The 27,366-nt window shown below is 41.3% G+C and overlaps 3 protein-coding genes across 3 annotated transcripts; 1 reads left to right on the top strand and 2 right to left on the bottom strand.

The window, feature by feature from the left end:
• Nucleotides 1-7,887: 7,887 nt before the first annotated feature.
• Nucleotides 7,888-17,944, top strand: LOC103706244 (phosphomevalonate kinase, peroxisomal). Its single transcript, XM_008790301.4, has 10 exons — nucleotides 7,888-8,247; nucleotides 8,353-8,503; nucleotides 9,565-9,662; nucleotides 11,694-11,806; nucleotides 11,945-11,997; nucleotides 12,289-12,687; nucleotides 13,682-13,783; nucleotides 14,077-14,304; nucleotides 15,979-16,101; nucleotides 17,510-17,944. Exons 1-10 carry the CDS (start codon nucleotides 8,240-8,242, stop codon nucleotides 17,774-17,776), a joined length of 1,542 nt encoding a protein of 513 aa, XP_008788523.2. The 5' UTR covers nucleotides 7,888-8,239; the 3' UTR covers nucleotides 17,777-17,944.
• On the bottom strand, nucleotides 17,926-20,762 carry LOC103706254 (pentatricopeptide repeat-containing protein At1g31920). The gene has a single exon (XM_008790312.4). The coding sequence runs from the start codon at nucleotides 19,999-20,001 to the stop codon at nucleotides 18,229-18,231; it is 1,773 nt and encodes a 590-aa protein (XP_008788534.2). The 5' UTR covers nucleotides 20,002-20,762; the 3' UTR covers nucleotides 17,926-18,228.
• A 3,073-nt stretch (nucleotides 20,763-23,835) lies between these two features.
• LOC103706264 (6-phosphogluconate dehydrogenase, decarboxylating 1) lies at nucleotides 23,836-27,331 on the bottom strand. Its single transcript, XM_008790324.4, has 2 exons — nucleotides 27,189-27,331; nucleotides 23,836-25,624 (listed from the first exon to the last, which is right to left on the bottom strand). The coding sequence occupies exon 2, from the start codon at nucleotides 25,615-25,617 to the stop codon at nucleotides 24,151-24,153; it is 1,467 nt and encodes a 488-aa protein (XP_008788546.1). The 5' UTR covers nucleotides 25,618-25,624; nucleotides 27,189-27,331; the 3' UTR covers nucleotides 23,836-24,150.
• Between the last annotated feature and the right edge of the window lie 35 nt (nucleotides 27,332-27,366).

The following is a 27,366-nucleotide window of genomic DNA, read 5'->3' as shown; positions in this document are numbered from 1 at the left end:
GATAAGATTCTGATTTCGGGCTTCGTAGAGAGATGGCAGCCCGAGACGAACACCTTCCATATACCATTTGGCGAGATCACTATCACGTTGGATGATGTATCCGCCATTTTAGGGATTCCTGTCGCAGGTTCCTCAGTATCAGTTTCTCCTGAGAGGATGAGTGATCGGGATGCTGAGGAGCTACTTGTGGAGTTGTTGGGGGTGTCAGCTGGAGACGCGCGTCAGGAGGTACTGTCATCGCGCGGTCAGTCTGTGAGGATGGAGTGGCTGAGGACTCAGTTTCACTCTGTATCTGATAGAGACAGGCAGCAGAGGATAGAGTGTGCAGCACGAGCCTATTTGTTATTTTTGTTAGGCTGCACACTCTTTGCTGATAAGAGTGGGACCAGGGTGCCTATAGCGTATCTGTGTTTACTGCGGGATCTGGATAGGGTGAGCACATATGCCTGGGGTACAGCTGCCTTAGCATATTTGTATCGGCAGTTGGGGATTGCGTCGAGGTCATCAGTGAGACAGATCAGTGGTTATATGACGCTTCTGCAGGCATGGATTTATGAGCATTTTCCAGCACTCAGTCCTCACCCGTCGCTCGAGTATACTGATGCCAGTCCCCGCGTGCACCGCTGGATGCCCGGTACTCCATCCCGTACCACGATGGACCATTTAGTGGTTCTACGTGAGTCATTGGACCTTTTGAGCATCGATGAGGTACGTATCATATTACCATTTGCTTATGTTTGTCAGTACATTTAATATGCGATATAGTATAAAACTGAAATGGACCTTTTGTTTTACAGGTTATTTGGGATCCCCATCATCGGCTTCGGGGAGATCGCCCATATATACCCGTCGCATTTTTTAGTGGCTCCATCAAGTGCCTTGATATCGTAGAACCCTATCATCCAGAAAGGGTTCTTAGACAGTTTGGTCGTATTCAGACCATCCCTCGAGCGCCACTAGCCCCTACGCGAGCCAACAGAGGTTCCACAGCAGGCTCGTACCGGATACATTACTCCTATATGGATCAGCTTTGGGAGCGGTGGGAGGACCACGTGCTGAGCCAGGCGAGCAGGAGCCACCCAGTTACCCGGCCATCAGACAGCGTACCGGGATACATGGAGTGGTATCTCCGTATCACGCACGTTGCAGTTCAGCCTCCTCATCTGCGCTCGAGTACTCATTCTGGAGCTAGGGGAGGTCATGATGATGCTGACATGCACCGGCGGCGTAATGCAGCTGCACTCGGTATCAGTACCGACATTGTACGGATGGGTCCCTCAGAGGCTACGTCACTAGGTACCGGGCACCTATATAATGCTATTTCTCAGATGCATCAGGTACTTCTGGGTGATGAGCCTGGCCCGAGTACATCACCCTCTCATTCGGATCCAGGACCCTCTCATTCGGACGTACAGCAGTACACGCGTCGACGATGGCGTCATAGGGATTGATGATGGAGCCTTTGTAATCTTTGTAAAGCCTTTGATATTAATGAAAAATATATATTTTTGGTACATTTACGTGTAATCTTTGTAAAGCCTGGCCCGTTCTATTTTACACAAATATAACAGTGCACATAACAATCAATCTAACAATGCGAAGACAGATATTTTTTGATTTATATTGATGATGGAGTTTCAAAAATTGTACATATATAAACAATCAATCTAACTCTACTGTCTTGCCTCCACCTCCCCCTGAGGAGATGGAGTCCCGTGGGGGGTTTGACCCTGAATCTGATACGACTGATGTTCTGCCTCCACCTCCCCCTGAGGTACCTCCAAATGTTGTTCCAATCAAAGCTGACCCTGGACAAAGTTTCCCTCCAAAAAAGGCAGCAAAGCCTAAGAGGGTGCCAGTGGCAAGACCTGGCCTTGCAAGGAGAGGGCAGCCGATTAACCTCTTAACCAAGAACATCACAGAGCCCTCTTTTCCAACAAATGTGTTAATCATCTGCTCAAGCTTGTCACCGTTAAGTTCTTGTACATCAGAAAGGTCTATTAGTTCCCCTGTTTGATTTGTTTGCTCCCACCAGCTCTTAAGTATGTTTCTGTTTACATCTGAAATCTCAACGGAAACAACAGTCGTTATATGTATTCCCAGCTGATGATGGAGTTTCACAGTACATGACTCTAAGAGCCCCAAAAAATTTACAACTTTCAAAAATTGTACATATATAAATAATCAATCTAACTCTACTGTCTCGCTAATTATAACATTAGGTGAGATGCTCTCTTTGAACTGTTGAATCCGTGCTTCATATGAATTTTCCCATCCGGTAGCACAAGGAAGATGATATTTTCGCCAGTTGGTCGCTACTGGCGGAACGGGATGTCCCGGCAACAAGAACACCTTCAAAATTAGAAATAAGAAAATATTAATAGCTACAAAATTATAAATAAGCAAAATTAAATAAGCAAAATTAAATATTCGCAAGTGTTGTGAACGTAGTACCTCAACAAAATGATTTCCATTTACGAATCCGATAGCGATATCTTTGCGGGATAGAAGAGATACTGGCACAGAACGGAGAGGTAGGAAGGTCAGACATTGTTGCAACGAGAGATGGTATAGGACAACATTATAGCAGGATGCTATAAGATGACCCATGTCCGGCATAGTCATCCATCTGTCATATGGTGGACAATCATCATAATATGATAATGCATGAGTGATCTCAGCAATCGTCCCTTCCACACCATATAATGTGCGATAGTGGTCCGAATGACATTGCAACTCTTGCAATAAATCCTTCCTAACACGCACCCAGTCATCTTCTCCAAATCCCAGTAAGTCAGCTATTGCCCTAAATCCGCAATTCCCATCAGCTTTTACATCCTTGATATGCTGGATGTATGGTCTCAAGGCAGAAGGAATAGCATCAATATAGATAATGGGCGTATGTGACTGGGCTCTAGTACGAAAAATCTGCAAATAATATCAAATGATAGAAAATATGTAACAATGGCAGAACATGTCCCGTATCGGCACATCTCGGCACGGCACATCCCGTATCGGCACATCTCGGCACGGCACATCCCGTATCGGCACATCTCGGCACGGCACGTCCCGACATGTCCCGTATCGGCACATCTCGGCACGGCACGTCCCGACATGTCCCGTATCGGCACATGACATACCGGCACGGCACGGACCGTCCCGTAGACGTTGTGATACCTATTGTAAGGAAATAAATATTTGGTACTTACCTTTTGCTTGGGCCGTCTCTTTTGAATCTGAGTAGATGGATTGCGGATGGTAACTTTCTCAACACCAGGTGAATAACTATCCTGTCCAGATAGAACCAACTCAAACGCAGACGGGTCACGTCGAGTAGACGTATCAACCTTCAGTGAAGCGCGCCCACGTGAACCGGTCTTCCGTTTTGCAGGCTCTAAAAGAGGTGTACTATCTGGACTTGCAATCTCTCGTAACTTCTTGATCATCTGCAATTGAGAAGCCCCATCTAACTTCTTGAATCGTAGCGCAATCAAATCTAACTCTGCATCACAACTCAACTGAATTGGCTGCACGGGGGGGGTAAGCAGAATATCAAGTTTCCTCCAATGAGGATCTATGCAGTCGAGAGGAATGGGCCGACCTTCCACCCTGTACCGCGCAATCTGGTGAGCACATGGTATACCATGTGTGCGTCGAATAGCGCACCCACAATTTGAATCATCAAACCCAACTGAATTGGCTCGTTTCGATTGGGCGAGGACATGATTTAACGCACTTATAGATATGAAACCTCGCAACTCTTTGAATTCAGCTGGCTTGAAGTTGTGCTGCACTACCAATAAACTCTTCTCCAATGAGGCTTTAACGGAGCTGTGCTGCAACTCAATCAATCCATGTATTCTAGTCCAAGATGACTCGAAACTTCCTTGGCTTGATCCAAGCTGCTTTTTGAGCTTTGCATGTGCACTCTCGACCCTAGTAAACAAATGAAAGTTAGATATAAGAATTGAGGCAAATTAAATTTAAATGAGTCTTTATTTGTGATACCTATTTGTCGTCACATTTCCGTAGTGCCTGCATGTATCAGTCCACGCCGCAACAAATCTTTCCTTGTATTTGCTCAGCCAAGTATCTGACACATACTGTAGTGCATCTGGATAGGTACCGAACTCTCTCTGCAGTGCACTCCAGCGATCATTATACTCGTCTTCCGTGGAGGACAGCACTAGTACATTCCAACTCATAATAAATTTATCCCATTTCTCCTTCAATTCGAAAAATTTTTTGCACTTGGCCAAAACATTCCTACTAATATGCCATCTACATAATAAATGTCTAGCAGTAGGAAATACTCTATGAATTGCATTCATCAAAGCCAAGTCTCTATCTGTAACAATCAACTCAGGCAAAACATCATCAGCTATGACACTGCGCAATCTCTCTAATGCCCAAGTATAGCTTTCTTCCCCCTCAGAATTTAAGTATACAAAAGCAACTGAAAATGTCATGTCAGTAGATGTCACCCCCACAATCTCTAAGAGCGGAAGACGATACCTATTCGTCTTGTACGTGCAATCCATTATCAACACACGGGGAAATGCACGGAACAAATCAATGCTGCCAGGGTGTGCCCAAAATAAGTCATGCACAACATCCGTATTAGTACAATTCCTATGCCACTCAATATATTTAGCCTCTGATAATTTACCTAATAGATGTTGCATTTCAGACCTCCCGGCTTTCTCTGCAACCTTAAACCGTTGACGTACATTGTAGATAGTCTTGATAGTCGTAACATTGAGGGCATCTCTTTCCTTCAATGTGGATAATATGTCCTTTGGACGAACCAAACTCTTCGACATATCCACTAACAATTCCGTCTCCTGCTCAGATAATCTCCCTGCATATGAGTGCCCCTCCAGATTCTCTGCAGCGGGATGATTATGCACTCCACATACGACCAGTAATATCCAATCATCCGCAGTATCCAATTTCTTTCCTCTTAATGCAAAAGGGCATCCACACTTCTTTGTCCCACAGGCAGTCTTTATTCGCTTTTCTTTTGTGGTTCGGTACGTCCCACCCCTCTCACAACCTAACGTAATTCTGGGTTTCTTAGAAATGGTACCTGCATCGGATGATTTGATTACAACAACAAAACCATTTCGCCTCCCAGCTTCACGACACCAATTACACAAGTCCTCTCTACTCTTGAAGATCTATACATTAAACAATTTATATAAGTACACAGTTGTAAAAATAGCTCGCTAAACTAATACAAAATTGCACAATATATTATAATACCTCGTAAGTTGTAAATTCGCTTGTGTAATCCAGTACAAATTCTGATCCAATTATACTCGATTCGGTTGTAGCATAGCCCTACATATAAAATAATTTATCACCAAGAATTGATGAATCAGAGGATCTGTTCGGCACAAAATTCAGCACGGCACGCGATTTGGCACGAGAAGGCTTCTGTTCGGCTGCAGAGTGCCGAACAGAAGCCTTCTGTTCGGCTGCAGTGTGCCGGACAGAAGCCTTATGTTCGGCACTGTGCAGCCGAACAGAAGCCTTCTGTTCGGTAGAGCGTTGCCGAACAGAAGGCTTCTGTTCGGCACTGTGCAGCCGAACAGAAGCCTTTTGTTCGGCGATCCAGTGCCGAACGGAGCACGAACCGTGAAAAAAAAAAACTTTCGAAACAAGGTGGAACACGTACCTTTGCGGCCGATTCTTCGTCCCAAATCACTAGTTGCTTGTCCATGCTTCGAATGGGGCTTAAATCTCCTTCAAAGATCGCCTAAACGATGTAAATGGATCGAGGGGTTTAAGGGGGGTTTGAGGGGTGGTTTTTTTTTTCCTTTTCAAAACGAAACGGAGGAGGAGACGGAGGAGGAGGAAGGGGGGTGTACTGAGAAAATTTCAAGGGCAATATGGTAATTACACTAAAGGTTAGTTTGGGTATTTTTTTTTGGTTTTTGGGGGGTGTCCTGAGCAATCGGGGGGGTGTATTTAGAACTACCCCCCACCCTCCCCACCCCCTCACCTAAATTGCTCTCTACACCCCCCAAACCCCCCCCCACCCCACTCTTCCCCTCCAAAACACCTCGCCAACGCCCAAAACCCCCCGTTCCCCCTTCTCCCTCTCGTCGCCGGCATTCTCCCGATCTCCGACCACCTCGCCGGCTTCTTCCGGAACCACCTCGCCGGCTTCTCCCGAAATTTTTTTTTTCACGGTTCGTGCTCCGTTCGGCACTGTATCGCCGAACAAAAGGCTTCTGTTCGGCTGAACAGTGCCGGACAGAAGCCTTCTGTTCGGCACTGTGCAGCCGAACAGATCTGTTCGGTTGAGGGTTGCCGAACAGAAGGCTTCTGTTCGGCACTGTTCAGCCGAACAGAAGCCTTTTGTTCGGCGATCCAGTGCCGAACGGAGCACGAACCGTGAAAAAAAAAAATTTCGGGAGAAGCCGGCGAGGTGGTTCCGGGAGAAGCCGGCGAGGTGGTCGGAGATCGGGAGAATGCCGGCGACGAGAGGGAGAAGGGGGAACGGGGGAGGAGGGGTTTAAGGGGGGTTTGAGGGGTGTTTTTTTTTTTCTTTTCAAAACGAAACGGAGGAGGAGGAAGGGGGGGTGTATGAGAAAATTTCAAGGGCAATATGGTAATTACACTAAAGGTTAGTTTGGGTTTTTTTTTTTTGGTTTTTGGGGGTGTCCTGAGGGGGGGTGTATATAGAACTACCCCCCCTATTGCTAAGGACACCCCCCAAAAACCAAAAAAAAATACCCAAACTAACCTTTAGTGTAATTACCATATTGCCCTTGAAATTTTCTTAGTACACCCCCCCTTCCTCCTCCTCCGTTTCGTTTTGAAAAGCAAAAAAAAAAACACCCCTCAAACCCCCCTTAAACCCCTCGATCCATTTACATCGTTTAGGCGATCTTTGAAGGAGATTTAAGCCTCATTCGAAGCATGGACAAGCAACTAGTGATTTGGGACGAAGAATCGGCCGCAAAGGTACGTGTTCCACCTTGTTTCGAAATTTTTTTTTTTCACGGTTCGTGCTCCGTTCGGCACTGGATCGCCGAACAAAAGGCTTCTGTTCGGCTGAACAGTGCCGAACAGAAGCCTTCTGTTCGGCAACCCTCAACCGAACAGAAGCCTTCTGTTCGGCTGCACAGTGCCAGAAGCCTTCAGAAGGCTTCTGTTCGGTTGAGGGTTGCCGAACAGAAGGCTTCTGTTCGGCACTGTTCAGCCGAACAGAAACCTTTTGTTCGGCGATCCAGTGCCGAACGGAGCACGAACCGTGAAAAAAAAAAAATGCCGGGGGGGGGGGGAGCTACCTCGAGGTGGTCGTGGAGGCGCCGGCGAGGTGCTCGTTGCTCGGGAGATGGCCGGGGAGGTGGTTCCGGGAGAAGCCGGCGAGGTGGTCGGAGATCGGGAGAATGCCGGCGACGAGAGGGAGAAGGGGGAACGGGGGGGTTTTGGGCGTTGCCGAGGTGCTTTGGGCGGAACAGTTCAAAGGGAGACGGAGGGGGTTTGGCCGCCGGCGAGGTGCTTGAGGCGAGGTTTTTTGGGCGGAAGGGAGAAGCCGGCGGGTGTTTTGGAGGGGAAGAGCGGGGTGGGGGGGGTTTGGGGGGTGTAGAGAGCAATTTAGGTGAGGGGGTGGGGAGGGTGGGGGGTAATTTAGGAATTTTTAATTTTTTAGGGGTGTCCTTAGCAAATGGGGGGGGTGTAGAGAGTATTTAATTTTTTTTTAATTTTTGGGGGGTGTCCTGAGCAATAGGGGGGGTGTATATAGAACCACCCTTCAGGCGCGGATACAGCTCTAAGACCGCATAACTGGATGTAGCCAATAAGCGGCGAGATATAGTCCTCTCTTGTAGGACACGCGTCGAAACATCGCTGGGTTGGAAAGGATCTTTCCAGACGGTCTTGGAGGTTGGCGGGGCAATTACTCCCAGTCCCAGGTCCCATCTCGACCTGCGAACTCCAAAAACCCTACCGATCGGCCCGCGTACCATACCCACCATCTCAGCTCCTTGCTCGCTCTTCTTTCGATTCCCATTTTCTTTCTCTATTTCGATGCTGATTGATCTAGTCTGAAGCTTTATATCAATCTTTATGTAATTAATTTTTGGGTAGGGAGCTTGGAATTCCTGGGGATATTGGCTTCTGGGTTCTTGCTCTCTCTATTTCGCATAAGCTTTCTGTGATCTTTTTGGTGTTTTAATAGCAAAACCCCTCTCCGACTTGCTAAGTTTTGCAGCGGAAGTGAGCGATGGAAGTGTAAGTTTGTGATCTATCTTCTTCTTTTTTCTCTCAAAGATCTATTCTTTTTTGGGGTTTTAGGTTGTTTTCCATCTCTGAGTGGATTTGTGCTTCTTCTTGTAGAGTTGCTTCGGCTCCCGGGAAGGTCTTGATAACTGGGGGGTACCTCATTCTCGAGAGGCCCAATGCAGGGATTGTTCTTAGTACGAATGCCCGGTTCTATGCGATGGTTAAGCCGCTGCTCGAGGAGGTCCAGCCGGAGAGTTGGGCTTGGGTGAGTTTTTCCTTCTCATAATTCGAAAAATATTGGATCTTTGGTACTGTTCCTAAATTAGGAGTGGGAAAAGTTCCAACTTGACCCGTGACGACAAGGAGATCAATCTATTGCTGCTGCATTTGCTACTCTTCTTGTTTCAGCTGTGAGATTTGGAGGTTTTCTGCGTTAAGGGGAAAAAAGAACACCAGTCGGTAGCCTTGTTTAGAAAATTTATTGTTTTCTTTAATTGTGTTTAGGTTCTTGATGGGGGGAAGAATTCAACCTTAGCGACTTATACAATAGATCAAGGGTCAAGGTCTATTGTTTACTATAAGGAGATGATGGGTTTTCTATTTCTTTTTCTCCTTCCCCTCATTTTCCCCCTCATAAGAACCGATCTCAAAACTGTTGAGTGTTGTCAAACTTTTCATTAACTTCTGACTGGGGATTGAGGGATTTATATATTTTTAATCAAATTTCACAAAAATGAATGATGACAGAGCATTGCATGGTCAGTAACTGATATGTAGATTGCTAGATTGATTAAGATTTCCTCATTAAGTTGTTAAAAGGACAATTTTGATATTGGAAAACAAATTTTAGGCATTTTGTCTCGCTTCTTTTGCACTGTTGGAGAAAAGCGTCAAGCATTGAGACTGGAAATGGCCATTAGAAGAGATAGTTGGGTTTTTCATGACCATTTACAGCTATGTTTCTTCTTTCAGTGCTTCACACGATACTTACTTCAAATTGTTGTTATTCATTCAGGACAGAGTGAACCATAGTTTTAGGTGGTCATGCTAAAAAGGAATACAAAGAATCTGGTAAATGATAAATGTTATAAGGGTCATATAATTTGAATTTTGCATGCTTTAATCACTATCTGAAAATGATCATGCTGTTAGAGCATTTCTCAGCAAAGAGCAATTTCTTTGATGTTTAATTTGCTCATTCTTGATAAGCTTGATGCTTTAGTAGAAGTACAAATTTTATCGTTTTTTTCTTTTTTATGTTGTTAGAGGATTTCAATGCCAATGAGCCATTTCTTTAAATTTTAATTTGCTTATTTCATCTTACAGGCATGGACAGATGTGAAAGTAACATCTCCCCAGCTTTCTAGAGAAACAACCTACAAGTTGTCACTCAAGAACTCAACCCTTCAGTGCATCTCTTCGAGGTATGTCTCCATTGGATTGAGTTATTTGTTGCAAATGGCTGTTATTTGTTGTAATTTTTAATCTATTATATTTGTTATGCGCATATGAGCATGCTTGCAGCTGTTGGCATCGGATAATGAAAAAATGTGTGCATTCATAATTTACTGAACAAACATGCAGATTGGATTAATAATGTGGATGGAGATGCTTTGTTAGTATTTTGCAATAAATCAGGATTCCGCTCTGCATTCATGATTAACAGAATGTTAATGTTCTCTCCTTTGAAGTTGTACAGGGAAGGAGCTAGGCACTGGACCATGCATTGGTCTTGACATAACATAGCACAAAACATGAAGAAAAATAAGAAAAGGGGCACTTAAAGCATTACTTGATCTTGTTGCATGTAAGAACTATGAAAGGTTTGCTAAAATGTAGGGTGTTAACTTCCTAAAGAACATATGGGGAATTTTCTTGATCTGTTCCTACTTATACGATCAATTTAGCAAGGCTTAACACCATCAAGTAGCAGACAGCCTATGTTCAGAAGGACTTTATCACTGTACTGAATCTTCTATAAGAGTCACTAATTATTATTTGCATAAGCTGTATACAAGGATGACTTCTCTTCTTTTTTATCAAATATGGCTCATTTGCGTTATCCTCAATGTCACATATAACCTGGTTCTCCATACTTTCTAAGTTCATCTACTTTAGCATCTTCTTGCATTCTAGGTTTTTATATGGTTAAGTGACATTAATTCTCAAGCAGGTGTTTCTTGATCCCAGAGCCTTGGGTCACAGTCTTGTAGTTCTTTCAGATTCATATTCATAGTGTCTGGTCATCTTTGTTGACAGCTGCTATGTCATGTTATTTCATATCATCCACTCTTTTCTTAAGAGGTGATTGCTTAGATGAGGTCTTCATGTTACAACATACAATTGCGTGCTTGTAGGACCAAGTTGATTCATGGATGTGTTGCTGGCCAGCATTGCACGTGCTGTGTCATGCTGATCCAGTGCCAGTGCCAATATTGGGTCGATAAGAATTTGTATTTTCCAGAAATGGCCTGATTTATTGTCGTTTTTCAGAGTCAGGCCTTTCTTTTTCTTTCTTTCTTTCTTTGCAGGAATGGCCTAGTTAGAAGATTTTCAGGCACTTGTGCTCCTGGCCTTATGATCACGCTCCTGCCTGTGAATGTGCATTGCACACTCAACAATTACATGCATGCAGTATTAAAAAGATGCACTTCATATATATAATAAAAAAATCATTCACTATCAAATTAAGGGCATTCGCTATAAAAGGTTTTGTGCACTAAACTACAGTTGGACATCCGGCTAGATTGTATCATCTGGGTTCAGGACAAAAACATCCAAAAATTTTAAAAGTGGTTCATCCTGAAAAAGGAAAAATTAAAGTTGGACCTAATCTGCAAAAATTAAAACAAAGTGGCTTCAATCTGCAGGCTCCCCTTAAATATGATTTGAAGCTTAATGTGATTTACAAACTTCTAGAAATGTCATTAGTTACAAGAATCCTGTTGAACAGTATTCATGTATGGATCTAAGTAAAATGCCATGTTGCTGTGATAGGTATTAACAGTTAACAAGTGGGAGTGTTTAGAAGAGGTTGTGTGACACCTAACTGGATAGGAGCTTCAAGATCCTAAATAGAAGAGGTTGTGGCACGCTTCTGGGGTTCCATATAACTCTAGCACTATATTTAGCTCAAGTATGTGGAATAGAGCTTCTTGTTCATAGTTATTTTCTAACTTATTAGTAGAGAGGGGCCATGATCAATTTTGTTGCCATCAAGGCCTCCATACCTATATGGAAGAGGCATTTATGCTGGTTTATAATGAAGCAATATGAATCTTCTTTTTTTAAGAGTTTTATCAGTAACAATTGCAACTGTTCATATTGTTTATCAGTGCAACCATTTTGAATTTGTAGCTTGATCATGGGCAGAATCCACTATGGAGCTGCCCAATTTTTCCAACAGAGAATCATATGAAGACTTTAGTGACTCTTTTATGGCCTTGAAATATCAGGGACTCGACAAACCCTTTTGTGGAACAGGCTGTACAATATGCTGTAGCAGCTTCTAAAGTGATATTCGTTGACAAGGAGAAGAAGGATGCATTAAATAAACTTCTTTTGCTAGGTAGTTTAAGTGTTTTTTCTTACTTTTATTCTTCTCTGTTTGCAGTTCATCTATATTGTGCATGCCTTGGTTGTTACCATTTTAGGCATAGCATAGTTTTTGGTTTCACATGTCTAAGTTTTACATGGGTCGTTGCAGGTCTTGATATCACAATCTTAGGTAGCAATGACTTCTATTCTTATAGAAATCAGGTACGTTGCTCTCCTGTTTGCCTTTATTGATTTATCCATTTTCTTTAATATATTAAATTATCACATGACCGTAAAGACTTTCATTTTTTACTTGTTAATTTGTTTGATTTCTTTTTAAATGTGATTTTGAGATACATGAAGTGTATGTTTCCTGTTTCTGCTACCCTCTGTCATGCAAAGTTTTATGATGTTTCTTTATTTTAGTCAAGCATCTGTAACTAGTATGATGTTCTTAGCTGATATATTTCAAATGATTCCAAAATTGAGTTGTGTGTGAATTTTTCTTTTTAGATTGAAGCACGTGGACTGCCTTTAACTCCGGATGCACTGGCTTCACTTCCACCTTTTTCTTCAATTATGTTTAATTCAGAAGCTTCCAATGGAACAATTTCTGGAGAGAGATGCAAACCTGAGGTTGCAAAAACTGGACTTGGCTCATCAGCTGCAATGACAACGTCAGTGGTTGCAGCTCTACTTCACTATCTTGGAGTTGTTAATCTTCCATTTTCAGCAAAAAGTCTTCCCGAAGGGAATACAAATAATTCAGATCTTGATTTAGTACATGTTATAGCTCAAAGTGCTCATTGTATAGCTCAAGGGAAAATTGGCAGTGGTTTTGATGTCAGTGCTGCTGTCTATGGTAGTCAACGCTATGTCAGATTTTCTCCTGCAGTTCTTTCTTCTGCTCAGGTTTTCTCTTGCTGCATCTCTTCTGCCTACTTGATTTTATGTGTGAGTTGCGGATATGATTCATTTTAGCTATAAAAACTCTTGAGGTTTGTCCTTTTACTTGATTCTTGAAGTCACCTGGTTGCTGTTTTAATCAATTCTATCGTCTACCGGTTCTTTGCTCTTTTTGGGTTTACCTAGTATTTCATGTTTTGCTGATTTTAAGGGAGGCTCTTGTTTGAGGATGACCAATCTGACTTGGAAATTCTGATGTAAGAAAAGGCTTCTTGCATTGCTGTTTAGGAACCATGCTGTAGTGAAGTAAAACATATTATTATTTTATGTTTATTGAGAGATGGATATAAACTCAGGTCCTCTGTTACCAGCAGGCAGTCATTATCATTCATCTGAATACTGTTTCTCATGAGGCAAATGATACGGCTCAGTTCCAGTTGCATGAACAAAAAAGCCTACAGAGATCCTGATCTGCCATCTACAGGGGCCTTTGATTACTTCTTAATACAAGCATGTCTGTATGCATCACCGGCTTCAATTTTTGTCAAGTACGACACCATATATGAGAGTATACAGAATGGCTAATGGCAGATTGGAGTTCCTGTACAGAAACTTCCCTGCCTGCATTGGGGAGCTAAACCTTGTCCTCCAATCATGCAAAAACATCTGAACCTGTTCGCTATGTCAGAAAGGGGTAGCTACATACAAACTGAAAAGTCACTGTAATTGTAACATAAGCAAAAGTTGATTCAATCCACTACCAATAAAGATATTGTTTGAGTTGTTTTATGAATAAAGTTGATTTGTGTTATGACAGAAGGATCTTTAATTTGCTTTTGTGTGTTGGCTGCTTGATCTGTACAGCATAGGCGTATTTTAGGTGATGTAATGATTTTGTTAGCTCTTACATTGCTTGCAAACCTATTTATTTAGTCTAAATAAGGTTCACATTGGTCATAAGAAAGATAAAGAACTTATGTTCTCTGTTGCGAAACTACAGGTTATTGGAGGGAAGTGTTTGCAAGAAGTAGTCACTGATATTCTTCAAGAGAAGTGGGATCATCAGAAGTTTCACTTTTCTTTGCCTCCGCTCATGACCCTTGTAAGTTCAGCAACTTCCTGAATACCTGCATAGTGACTAAACTCCAGAATTTCTTAAATGATGAAAGCTCTTTTCATGTCTGTGAGTTAAATTTTTGGAGGAGCATGGCCATTTCTATTTCTAATTTTCTTGGAAGTTGCAAGAGCCTACATAATTCATGCTTCTTTCTACTCCGAGAGCATGGTTTGTTTGCTCATATATGAATGAATTTGCTAGTTTCACGTCACATGCGCTTCTCTTTATGGCTGGGTTAAGACTTAAGATTTCATATAGTGGTATGGTGCTTTTTGCAGCTACTGGGAGAACCTGGTACTGGAGGTTCATCTACTCCATCAATGGTGGGTTCTGTGAAGCAGTGGCAGAAGTCTGATCCTCAGAAATCGCTAGAAACATGGAAAAAGTTAGCATATGCTAATTCAGTGCTTGAGGCACAACTCAAAAGTTTAAACAAATTAGCAGAGGATCACTGGGATACTTACAGACATACTTTAGCTGTTTGCAGCGGCTGTGGACATGAGAGGGTAACCTTTTTGTTATCCATTCATTTTCCCCATTAGATTAGCTAGTCTAGTTTGTGTTCCTTTCGAATTTGAGTAAACCTTCGGCATTTAATATTTTGTCTTTTATTTTTTTAGCTTTCGAATATTTTCCAATCTCAATCACATTTCTTTGTACCCACTAAATTATTATCTTTTAAGTGATAATTTGAATTAACCGAAATATAAATATATTGTATTTAGATTCTTCTTTGAAAATTTGAGATCTCATAAATAACAAATATAAGAATTCTAATGATAGGACAAAATACAGTTTCCTTTTGGGGAAGGTATATGCGACTTTTTATTCCAATAGAATTTAATATTTGAGAAAAAAAGCTGCTATTCTGCTTCTTCACTGGACTGGTGGCTTTACAGATTGAGGTTCTGCAGGATATTAAATCAGATATATACTGGAATTAACAACTGTTTTAACCCCTTGCTATCCTATATCAACAACCTTAGATTGTTTTGTTTTCGTATATAAATGACAAATGAAGAGCTATCATGGGTTGGTAGGTTGGGTATAGGTCCGCATAAAATAAATGGGATGGATATGTGTTTACTTTCCGGAACCTGATTTTTAGGGGTTTGGGTATGGATTGAGGGTTTTTTGACCCAAGTGTAGTTTGACTCAACCAGTAACTGACCTGACCATAGCCACCCCCAATTATAGCTGGACTTACTTTTACCCTGTCTGGTTGGGGTCATGAGAGGGAGGATGGATGGGGTTGGAAGGAGGGATGACCCCCATCCACCGTTTGGTTCAAAAAATCTCAGAAAGGATGGATGAAAGGAGGGATTGCCTATCCATCCTGGCCCACTAGTTTTCATCCTCCTAAATTGGGAGGATGCAATGAAGGATGGATGGAGCATGTGAGGGATGAGTTTCTACGTTGATAAAATTACCCCCATTAATTTTTTGACAAAATCCTAACACTTCTCTACTTTTTTTTAGTAAAGTTAAATTAAACAGATAAATATAAAAAGGAAAAAAATATATTCTCTTTTCATTCATTTTATTTATTTATTTATTTCATTCTACGTATACTAATAACTCTATACCATTAAACTTTATTACTAATTATTTTAATTTTAGCATGTAGTTTCCATAATTATAACTAAATAATTAGAATTGTCTTCTATTTTTCTATTTATATTCACTATTTTTAGTTAACTATTATATAAAATTAATTAACTATTTAAATTAAATTATAAATTAATTAGTTATTTTTAATATATACAAATAAATTAAAACCATATATGATTAATATATAAAATTCTTTATTTAATTAAATTAATTAAAATATTTATATAATTTTATATAATTATAATTATAAAGATTATAATTTTATATTGCCCTACTTCTTTAGTATAAATAAGTGTTATAAATTGATAGTAATGATACCTTTGTATCTAAAGGTGGTTTAGTAGAAATGCCATACAAATATCATTCATCCTCTCTTACATTCCTCCTATACCAAACATATAAAGGAATCATTCCCATCCATCCTTCCATATCTCACCAAACACACAGGATGATGGATAGAAGACCCATTCATCCTCTCTATTATCCATTCTTCCTCCAATCCATCCTTTGTACCAAACAGAGGGTTATGGTCATACTATGCTAAAAGCAGTGAACTGATTTATTTATAGTGGATGGAACAAGTTACCGATCAGCATCAAGAATCTATTGTGAAGTCCCTGTTAGGAGCAAGAGATGCTTTCCTCGAGATCAGGTTTCATATGCGACAGATGGGCAAGGCTGCTGGTGTACCGGTAAGTTTTGTTTTGTTTTTTCAGTGAAGATTTAAAGTACTCCATTTTTAATTGCAATACAGTATACAGCTTCACAATTTCCTGTTTATTTTTCCTCTGATGAATTATGCATTGCAGAATAATCACTAGTACCTTTACATTTTTCTCTTTTTGAAGCTGTAAATTCTTATAGACTCATGATAATTTCAGTCAGTTTAACTGATAGCACACTGATAAGTTCAATGAGAAGTCTATTTAAGCACTGATTTTTGTGGAGAAAGGAAACCCTAAATGTCCTCAGGTTATGAAAATTTGTAAGATGTCTCTATCTAACTTCGTCCTTAGCCATCCAAGTTGGCTCTTGAGTATTCTTTGGTTCACCACCCTTTTTTATCCAGTGATACACTGGTCGAAGTTCTTAGATCTGCTAGAAAACTCATCCTCATTTTCTCACATGCTACTGTCTGTGGGACAAATAAAAACGCACTAAATTCAATTGTAAATAAGAAAATTTCATCACCAATATTGGGATTTGAACTTTCGTAATTTTTACTATATTTTAATGTTTTCTACATGCTTTGCATTCTGATATTTTTACATCAACAATTCCCTGCTCTGGCACCTATTCCAAGTTCAGTTTCATTAGATGCAGTTAGAACCACCAGCTGTAACTCAGGTTGTCTGATCTAGCTTTTGGGAGGCAGTCTTGTGATTCTTGGAAAAATCCTTGTTATGGATTTACGGAAAATGGCAGCTTTCAGGAAACTTGTCACAGCTTAGTAGTGTCTATATGGCAATTCTTTTGAGAAATATATGCATATGAGCTAGATTGTAAGATGCTGGTGCTATCCTAGCTTCTAATGATGCACTTACATCTCTGTACTCTATTTATGCACTAAGTGCTTGACATCATGACCTCAATGTTGCTTCTGTTTCCAGTTTGTTGCTTTTTTATGGAGGTGTGTGATACCTCCAATATTTACTTAAATTAATGATATGATGTATCTGTAGTGTCTCACTGAATTATCAAAATATGGCATCTTTCATATAGTCGGTTTCCGGCTTGTCAACATAAGTCGAGAGGTTACTGATACAGTAAATTTTGTTGTTGGGTGGAATTTTTAGTGATTGCCTCCATGTGATAGCTGCCCTAACCTTCTCGTTTAGCATGAGAATAAATTGAGTCAACTTCTTGGTGCAAGAAACCATTAGATACTTTTTAAGATATGTAAAATTCTAGACCTGTTTGGCTGAATTGGCATATGTGATATGCGGCCTGCACTTGTTTAAAAGCATGTTAAATTGGGATATATCACACATGCTGGTGTTAAAAATCTCACTGTGTATGATGCAGTTGTCATTGGATTTTTCAACTTGCCTTGCATGGTGAACTCAGCTTATTAGTCTTTTTTCCCTGCTAACTTTGCAGATAGAGCCAGAATCACAAACTCAGCTTTTGGATGCCACTATGAATATGGAAGGAGTTCTATTAGCAGGAGTCCCTGGAGCAGGTGGTTATGATGCAGTTTTTGCTGTTATATTGGGAGAAGCCAATAATGCTGTAATCAAATCTTGGAGCTCAGTCGGTGTTTTGCCCCTGCTTGTTAGAGAAGATCCTAAAGGTGTGTCACTGGAAAATGGTGACCCAAGAGCCAAAGAAGTGTCATCTGCCATTTCTTCAATTCAAATAAATTAGGTTCGAGACTGTACTGTTAATTGAGATTCACAGGCGATTCTCTCTTAATTTCTTTTGGCAGCGATTACCAAAAATGATTCAGATGGAGAATGTATTTTTATACAATGTACACCTTGGCAGAATGAAAACCAGCTCATAAGAGCATAGAATATGTTCTACTGTGTTCCAGTTCTTTGACTAGAGATTTATGTGTTGCCAAGCTTAAACTTCCTTCACATTTTCAATTATTTTTCCCATAGAGCTACAAGGAGGAAAAAGATAAAATAGATCCATAGCATCATAAACAAATTGCAGACTTTGAGAAACAATGTTAAATGTGCAAGTAGATTTGACCTCTTGATGCTTGGAAATTCCTTTTGTTGCTTCATTAATCACATTTGATAAAGAAATTGCTTAAGCTCGAAAGATCAGTGATGGTAAGGCAATTGCTTCAGATGAAAGATGTTTACCCGTCACCAGTAACCTCCGCAAGAGCATGCCCCTTGCCTAAAGCAGTGGAATCGGTTGTGATCCCTGATGATTATCTCCCGCTCAAATATCTTCGAAATCAGTGCAGTGTAGGTATGACACTCTTTATTCATTCTCAGGTTTGTAACTACCCGTATCAGAGTCCCATAGCTTGTATTTACAAGGGAGAAAGCAATTGCTAGCTTCTGGCTGTGCACAAGGGATGTGTCAGGGGTGTAGCCCTCAAATCTGAGCTGCCATTCCATCTGATGGAGCATCTCATAAACTTCATCATTCTTGGGGTGCGACTTGTCATGCGAAACAAAGGTATGCATCCTGCCCTTCACCTCCACCCTGCTGTATCCTGGAACCTGCAGCACTCCTCTATCCGCCATTTCTGCTCTGATCCTTGCTGCATCATCCCATCTTTGTGCTTCAGCATACATATTTGATAAAATTATGTGATCTCCTGCATTATGAACATCTAGCTGCATTAGATTTTTATGGGCACATTCTGCAAGCTCCAGGTTTCCATGAATTTTGCAGGCATTCAGTAGGCAGCGCCAAGCCACATCGGTTGGCCCCATTGGCATGCTCCTGATCATCTCGTAGGCCTCGTTCAGCTTCCCAGCTTGGCTTATGAGATCCACCATGCAACCATAATGCTGAGCATTAGGTATGATCCGATGTTCAAGCCGCATTTGATCAAAGCACCAGAACCCGTCTTCAAGCAGTCCAGCATGGCTGCAAGCACTCAGGACTCCCACATAGATGGCTTCATCTGGTTCTATGCCTTCCTTGAGCATGTTTGACAAGATCTGCAGAACCTTCTCGCCATCCCCATGCATCGCCAGCCCCGAGATCACAGCACTGAATGTCCATTTGTTCCTCTGAGGCATCCTATCAAAGATTGCCATCCCCTTCTCCAGGCACCCACATTTGAGGTACATATCGATCAATGAAGTTTGAACTATTACATTGAGTCCACTAATATTTCTGAGTAAAGAACAATGGATGCTTCTACCAAGATCATACGTGCCCAAATGTGCACACGAGGAGAGAGCGCTAACCATGGAGCTCTCATCAGCTCTCAGACCTTCTGCGGTCATCATCGCAAAGAGCTTCAGGCACTCATTCCATAAGCCCATTCTGGTGTGAGCTGCAAGAATAGCACTCCAAGAAGCAACAGTCCTATCAGAGCCCATTTGCTTGAACACTCTGCAACAGAGATTGATCTCCCCACACTTGCCATACATGTATATCAGACTATTCTGGACAAAGATATCACATTGAAATCCAAGTTTTGTTACATGCCCATGGATCTGCATTCCTTCTCCAGCGGCTGAGAGCTGAGCACAAGCCTTGAGGGCGAAAGGGAAGGTGAAGTTGTCAGGCCTGACAATTCTCTCCTGCGTCTCTTTGTACAAAAGGAGTGCTGCCTCTGGGTCATTGTCTTTAACATGAGCTCTGATCATGGTGTTGAAGTCGAATGTCCCTGGGTCATCAAGACTGAGGAAGATCGAGCAGGCATAGTCCATGCTGCCCCAGTCAGAGAGAGCACAGGCGGAAAGGAGATCTCCGGCATGACGGGGAACTCGGTCCAGTCCAAGCTTAATGTATTGGGCATGGACCTTCCTGAATTCTAATATGGTTTTGAGTTGGTGTGGTAAGGGGGGAAATGAAGTTTGCTCTCTGGGTCTATTTTCTGAGACTTGTGGGATGTTGTTTGGTGGTGCTATGAACTGTTGGGTCTGATGAAGGGATAAACTTCCTGCCATAATATAATTACCTTGGTGGGCAGAGGAACAGAGACAACACCATAAACTAAACTAGTTGTTAACTTACAGAACTTTGCGGAATGGTCTGAAAATAGCTTTCATGGGCTCCAAACAGTTCAAACAGGTACTGAGTGGGATGATGAATTAAATAACTTCTGGATGAATGGGATCTGGAAGCGGTCTTCATCACTTCTAGCGAGCAGTACTGGTCGGTATGAAGAGAGAAGCTTTTAGAGAAAAACCTGTGCTTGTGTTGGAGAAACTTGCAATTGCTTAGGAGTCTCTCTCTCTCTCCCTCTCGTGTTAGAATTTGGAGAAGAACGGCAGTCATCTCCCAAAACAATTCCATTGTGTGGAAGGGCTAAGAGAAGTGCTTTTGGAGGGGGGGCCATGACTGTAATTTACGACACTGCAGTGGAGAAACCTGCTGAACTTTGTCCCACTGGAGTTTCTGGGGTGGAGCTTTTCTTATTTTGTGAGGCCCCCATTGTTTTGAGAATTCTCGCTATTTAAAGCTCATCCATGAGTTGCATGGAGAAACGCCAGCCACAGAAAATAAGCAAGAAGAGGACTAATGCTACTTGCAATCCATAGATAAGGTTCAGAAAAGAAGATAGATCAGGCCACATGGATGCCTACATGGACCTTCTAATGTCTAGTGGGCAGAATGATCTATGGTCCCATAGTTCAAGCCAAACAAGTGTTTGGCATGCGCAATGCACGTGGTACAATTATGGCTATGATCTGCCAGAAGTGGGTTCCATCTAGGGGTGGCAATCGGGTCGGGTCGAATCATAAACGGGTCGGGTCACATGCAGGTCGGGTCAGAAAATCATAAATCTGAACCCGACCTGTTTATTAAACAGGTCAGAAATTACAACCTGAACCGAACCTGTTTATTAAACAGATAACCCGACCCGATCCGTTTAACCTGTTTAATAAACATGTAACCTGTTTATCCAACTTGACCCGACCTGTTTAATCTGTTTGCCCAATCTGATCCGTTTAACCTGTTTAGACCTGTTTAACCTGCCCAATCCAACCTATTTAACCTGCCCAACCCGACCTGTTTAGACCCGTTTAACCTGTTTATACCTGTTTAACCTATTTAAACCGTTTAACCTGTTTAACCTGCCAACAGTTAAACGGTTTAAACGGGTCAGACATCTAAAATCCGTATCCGACCCAATTAATAAACAGGTTAAACGGGTCGACCTGTTTACGACCCGAACCTGTTTAGGCCAAACCCAAACCTGTTTATGGCGGGTCGAACATGGGTCGGGTTGGCGGGTCGGGTCATATTTTGCCACCCCTAGTTCCATCCAAGATTTGCCCTCTATACTGAATCGGCACACAGTATCATATTATATTGTATGCCAAGCTGAACCATTTTAAGCTGTGTATCGATACTGTAAGAGAATGGTACTGGTATAGAGTTCGATACCGAGACGATGAATTTTAGTCTCATATATATATATATTTTAAATATTGTATATATATATTAATAATACATGGCTCTCTTTGGATGAGATATGGATGGACTCTCCTCTAAACATCAGGATTCTTGATCTCTAATTACTTATGAAAGAAAAGAAACAGAGATTATAAGGTCTGGCCAGGAAGCCTTCATGGTAGAGATGATTTATATCACTTTAGATACAAGACTAATTTCCCGCTTAAACTTGGTTAAAGGTATTTCCTCCTCGAGTAATACCAACTACATGTCGGCTCATGTTAGGGTCCATTAAATAAAATACACTCATAACTGCAAATCAAGATCTAAATTTTCGGATGGAAAGGGGTTGTGCCAATTGAGGACCATATTTTGGGCTGAGTCAAATCCACACTATCTATAACTGAAATTAGATTTTTAAACACAAAAACGAGAGAGATTCAATCTAACTGAAGTTATGGCAGAATACGAACTAACAATACGTTGCCAGCTCGCATATAAATGTTTTAGTTTGCATCCAAGCCATAGTATTCATATTTGGCAGATTCAACAGGGGGCAAAAAGATGATATGGCTACCCTGAGTGAATGATCTAGACAGGTGTAGAAGCAGAATACCATGCAATAACATCTTCAAGCAAATCCAGTCGATATCGGGACTTTCTACACAATAAGGCTGGATTTCAAAGATACCTTTTGATGTAAAAATTGCCTAAGGTTCGTAGATGCCCATCATGATGCAATGACTGTCCCCTCAGCAACTCTTGATCAAATCTATCTTGCTGCTACAAGTCAAAGTCACACTTAGAACGGGCATACGATTAATCAAATAACATGCTCCTTCGTAGATCTACGGATTTCACCCCTACACACGAAATTCCACTCTCCTCTGTCTCACTCAAGTGAATTGGTTTCGAGAGTTTTGTGCGTAGGTGTAAGGAGTGTCAGACTCATGGGGATTTCATCCATGCCTCTTCTCTCCTTCAACTGATTCAAGTGATTCAGTCACTAGGAAAGTAATCTCACTTAAAAAGGGAATATCTAAAACTTAGTCAAAATTACAACGCTAAAGCAGGGTCGGTCAAATTGTCCGCAGGTACATAAACCGCTTGGATCGAAGTTATAGATCCCTCTTTGGTAGAGGTAATTCTTTCTTGCAAAGAACCCATTTCTGTACTAAGGGTAGGTTGATAACCCACTGCGGAAGGCATTCTCCCTAATAAGGCGGATACTTCTGATCCTGCTTGGACGAAACAAAAAATATTGTCGATGAGTTCTTCGGTCGGCAGCCGCAGTCAGTAATAGATACCATCTTGCATACTCTCTTTCCTTTGGCAAAATGGTATGGTAAGCTCCGTGGATGATTCCTCATTAGAGTGAAGAAATCGCGTTATAGCGCGATTTCGTCTATAAAGTGATACCTTAAAATGACACCTTGTGTCATTACAGCCGCCGTTTCTAGGACCGACCGACGCCTCACCTGCACAGGTACCTACGTAGTGTAGTGTCGGTCGCACATTCATAATAGCGTTCGGACTCATGTGCCTTCCAGAACCAGGGGAGTTCCCTTGCTCCTGCTGCGTACGATTAGCCAGCCTTGCGGCGGCAAAAGGATTAGGACGTCCCCCCATGCTACGGTTCCCTGCGGTCCGGCCGCATTAGGTTAGGGAAACTCGGCCCAGCGGGCGAACATGCCGGGCTCCGGCTCCGCGCACCTGCTGACACCTTTCGAAGCACTTTCACTCCATGCTTCTATTCAGGACGGAATAAGTAGTTTTTCAGAACTTCCCACTGAATCCAAGGCCTGTATTGGTATGCATCTTAGAAGTATCTGATGTTCAACCTTCTAAGAATGGGAAGGAAGCAGGTGCTGTTGGAGAAGCAAACCTGGCTCAGCTCAAACTCAGGCTTGCACAAGCTTGTTTGTATGGGAAAATTCTGATACCACATTCAGGCTTGAAATTAATTGCAGGCCAAGTTTGATTATGCCCACCCTTCATTGAGCTTGGGTGATTAAACCTCTTGATTGGAAGAGTATGAAACTATTAAGGTTCATGCTGATAAGGTATTTCACAGTCAACATTGCATATAAAGTTGAGTGGGTGAATGTGGGGAATAATGCTGACAATGCCTCCCAAGATAAATAAAATAGAAGACTTTCAATTTTCCCAACAACAGAGAAGGAGAAATGGCAAATGCAAGGAACCAACCATTCTGAAAGTAAAAATGTTGGAAGATATTAAGATCAGAAGCAGAAAATAAATAAGTAATAAACCTAATACAGTAGACAAAACTCCTGCTGTGCCGCATAGAGCTTGAAGAAACTGTAGACAGGGACCAAGTTCTGCATGATTAGAGAAGTATACATCACAAATGAGCAACATTTATTTGATAGACAAGCATTTAACTTTAAAATATAGATGGAATTGGTAAAATCCCACATATTATCTGGAAGTTCGGACTTCCTCACCAAGATACGGGAGAATTTAAAAAGTGAAACCTCAGTCACATCATACGGAATCTCAATGTTGCAGATAAATAAAAAGCCATGAAAACTGCAATAACAAATTCGAACAGTTTAACTGGTTTCCTAGTCCTAATTAGGACATTATTTTGTTAACAAGCAGGTATGCACCTCTTTCTCATTCAAAGTCACATAATAGCACTAATATCCCTAATGTCCCGGTAAAAGAACTCATCAAAGATGACCTAGGATCTTCGACTGTTTTGCGATCTTGAACCACTCAGTATGAAAGGATCCAGGCATGTCAATCCTCTCATAAGTATGCGCTCCAAAGTAATCCCTCTGAGCTTGAACCAAATTAGCTGGCACCCTTTCCCTCCTGTAGGTGTCAAAATAAGCCAGACTTGCAGACATACCTGGAGTACTTATGCCTGCATTGATAGCAAGGCATATGACTCGGCGCCAAGCAGACTGACGATCTAATATCTCCATTGCAAACTCTGGGTCCACTAGAAGGTTCGGTAATTCTGGGTTCCGATCGTAAGCCTTCTTGATCCGATCCAAGAAGATTGCACGTATGATGCACCCACCTTTCCATATCCTTGCAAGCTCACCTAACTTGAGATCCCATCCTTTCTCCATGCTCTTAGCTCTTATCAAGTTCATTCCTTGTGCATAGCTGCAGATCTTTGAAGCATAAAGAGCTTGCCTCACATCCTCAACCAATTTCGCCTTATCTACAGGCTGACTGCTCAAGATATCACCGAAGCCACCCGATTTAAAAACTTTGGCAGCTTCAACCCTTTCCTCCTTCAATCCACTAAGGAACCTTGAATCCAAAGATGCTGCAATTGTTGGAGCAGCAACTGATAACTCAGCTGCTTGTTGAACAGTCCATTTACCAGTACCTTTCATCCCGGTCTTGTCTAAGACTTTGTCTACAAGATAACCTTCACCCTTATCATCCTTGATTCCAAAAATGTCTGATGTGATCTCAATTAAAAAGCTAAGAAGTTCTCCCTTATTCCATTCGGAGAACACCTGCTGTAACTCATCATTTGAAAGGTTACCTACAGATTTCAATACATCGTAAGCTTCAGCAATCAGCTGCATGTCGCCATACTCAATTCCATTATGGATCATCTTGACAAAATTGCCTGAACCACCTTTCCCAATATAGGTAACACAGGGGCCACTGTCCGGAACCTGGGCTGCCACTTTGAGAAGGATGTCTTCTATGTTTTTGTAGGCCTCATACGACCCTCCAGGCATCAAAGAAGGCCCATGCCTTGCACCCTCCTCTCCACCAGAAACTCCCATCCCGAGATAAAGAAGACCAAGTTCAGCCATGGCTTTCTCTCGCCTCTCCGTGTTCTCATACCACTCATTGCCACCATCAATTATACAGTCACCCTTCTCCATGTGAGTTGAGAGTGTCGCTATGGTCTGGTCAACAGGTGCACCAGCTTTCACAAGCATGATGATGACACGGGGCTTCTGGATTGAATGGACAAATGATGCAGGATCATGGAAACCATAAACTGGGAGATTTCCTTCAAGTTTGGCACGTTCTACAGTCTCATCAACCTTAGAAGTGGTACGGTTGTAAACTGAAATGGGGAATCCTTTCTCAGCTATGTTTAGGGCTAGGTTTTGGCCCATGACAGCCAGACCAGCAAGTCCAATTCTTGTGAGACCCATCTTTCACCTGATGTAAGTGGATTATCAGGACAGGGAGTTACAATAATGCAATTAATCAAGATGAATAAAAAACGAAGTCATGTATATATATGGACAACAGGATTCTAGGACAAGATTGAGAAAATTATAAAAAATGAAAATTCACAGAACTAGGATGCTTCTAGTACTACTATAATGACATAAATAGGGATCTTACAGCAAATCTAAACCAAGAATTACAACCCAAAAAAGAACGAAACTAACTGGCAAATGGATTTCTGCATATCTGCATAAGAAAACTAGTAGTATCAATCATGATATTACCAGATAAACATCCTAAAAAAAAGGGGGCCAGATAAACAGCCTCGTACAATCAACAAAGTTAGGAATAGGAAAGAGGAGCCCAAGATCTACCAAAAACTCAACACCATAGACCACAAAAAGAAAACTTCCAATCTAAGCTGGAGGTTCTAAAACAACTGGCAGGACCTCAAGATCTAGGCAATTGTCCATGAGAACTAAAAGACTGATTTATGATTAAAGGATTATAAGACAAAAAAATAGGAAGAAGAAATCCTACGGCAGCAATATTTGAATTTTATGGGCTAAAAATCTACTTTCTTTTATCAAAATCTACTTTTTTCTTAAAAAAATATCCTAATAATCAAGATTCTGATGTGAAAGGAGATTCACATGGAAGGAAAAAAGAAAGTTCTTACTACAAGTAGCTTATTTGATAAGAGCGATCTACAAATAAGAGAAATCAGAATCCTTGGTCAAAGTATAAACGTGAAGGATCTTTTTATAACCAGGATAGAGTACCAAAGCTTGAATAAGTGGAATCACAGCTATTAAGCAGGATCCAGCATTAAAATCTCATATAACTAGCAGCATGTTGCACTTTTTTCTTTCATTAAATTTCACAAATATTAGAGTCACAACTTTGTCATCTAGAGCGAAATATTATGTAATCCTAAACAAGCTTCTCACTTTCTCATAGCAAATTTATACCTTTTTTTACCACAATCCAGTATGCAAAAAGCATTTAAAGTCCATGATTTGAAAGGAAAACAAGCAAGAATCCACATGCAGCACCTAATCATACAAAGGAAATAAAAAGCAGAAATAAACCAGCATCAATAGAGAGGAAAGCCCTCCAAAGAAACCAGTCAACAAGTGCCAAACAGATAAGAGATAGATCTCTCTATACGAAGAAAGAAAGCCTTGAAAAACACTGTAAAGCAAAACACGGTTTGAAGCAAAAACCCAGCACCCAATCTCAAACAAACAGCACAACCTTGCCGAATTTCTTTAAAAATTATCCTACAAACGCGAGAAGATCGAAACTTTATCATCCAGGAGACAAATAAATGGGATCCTCAACAAAATCCTCATCTCAAATAGCAAAAATCGGAACCTTTCACCGAAACCCGTCAATTAAAACCAATTAACCTCATGAATACAAACAAAAAGCAAAACTTATAGATCTGCAAACGTGTTTCCACAAGCAACATCTGATCCTACACATATAATTATATCCAGAGAATTTAAGAGAAAAAGAAGCCTCAATTAGTAGAGAAGAGAGTCCAAACCGTGAGATCTTTCTCTCGCACAGGACCCGCCGAGTATGAGATCTCGTACTCTTTTCTTTCCTCCAGACCAGTATATATATTTACATATAGCAGAGAATGAAGACCGCCTCTTGTTTTGCTAAATTTATTTTCTTCTTTTGGAAATATTGATAATTATTTTTCGTTTTTAACACAAATC

Source organism: Phoenix dactylifera, chromosome 2 (assembly GCF_009389715.1).
Source record: "Phoenix dactylifera cultivar Barhee BC4 chromosome 2, palm_55x_up_171113_PBpolish2nd_filt_p, whole genome shotgun sequence".
In the NCBI taxonomy this organism is placed as follows: domain Eukaryota; kingdom Viridiplantae; phylum Streptophyta; class Magnoliopsida; order Arecales; family Arecaceae; genus Phoenix; species Phoenix dactylifera.
The sequence above is the reverse complement of the archived record's forward strand: the minus strand, read 5'-3'. Positions and strand labels throughout refer to the sequence as shown.

What these genes read in the sequence shown, in the direction of transcription:
- LOC103706244 (XM_008790301.4), top strand. An exon ending in CTTCAGTGCATCTCTTCGAG is followed by an intron (nt 9,663 to 11,693) that starts GTATGTCTCCAT and finishes TTGAAATATCAG; the next exon opens with GGACTCGACAAACCCTTTTG. An exon ending in TGCCTCCGCTCATGACCCTT is followed by an intron (nt 13,784 to 14,076) that starts GTAAGTTCAGCA and finishes TGCTTTTTGCAG; the next exon opens with CTACTGGGAGAACCTGGTAC.
- LOC103706264 (XM_008790324.4), bottom strand. Translation starts at nt 25,617, where the DNA reads ATGGGTCTCACAAGAATTGGACTTGCTGGTCTGGCTGTCATGGGCCAA.
- LOC103706254 (XM_008790312.4), bottom strand. Translation starts at nt 20,001, where the DNA reads ATGGCAGGAAGTTTATCCCTTCATCAGACCCAACAGTTCATAGCACCA.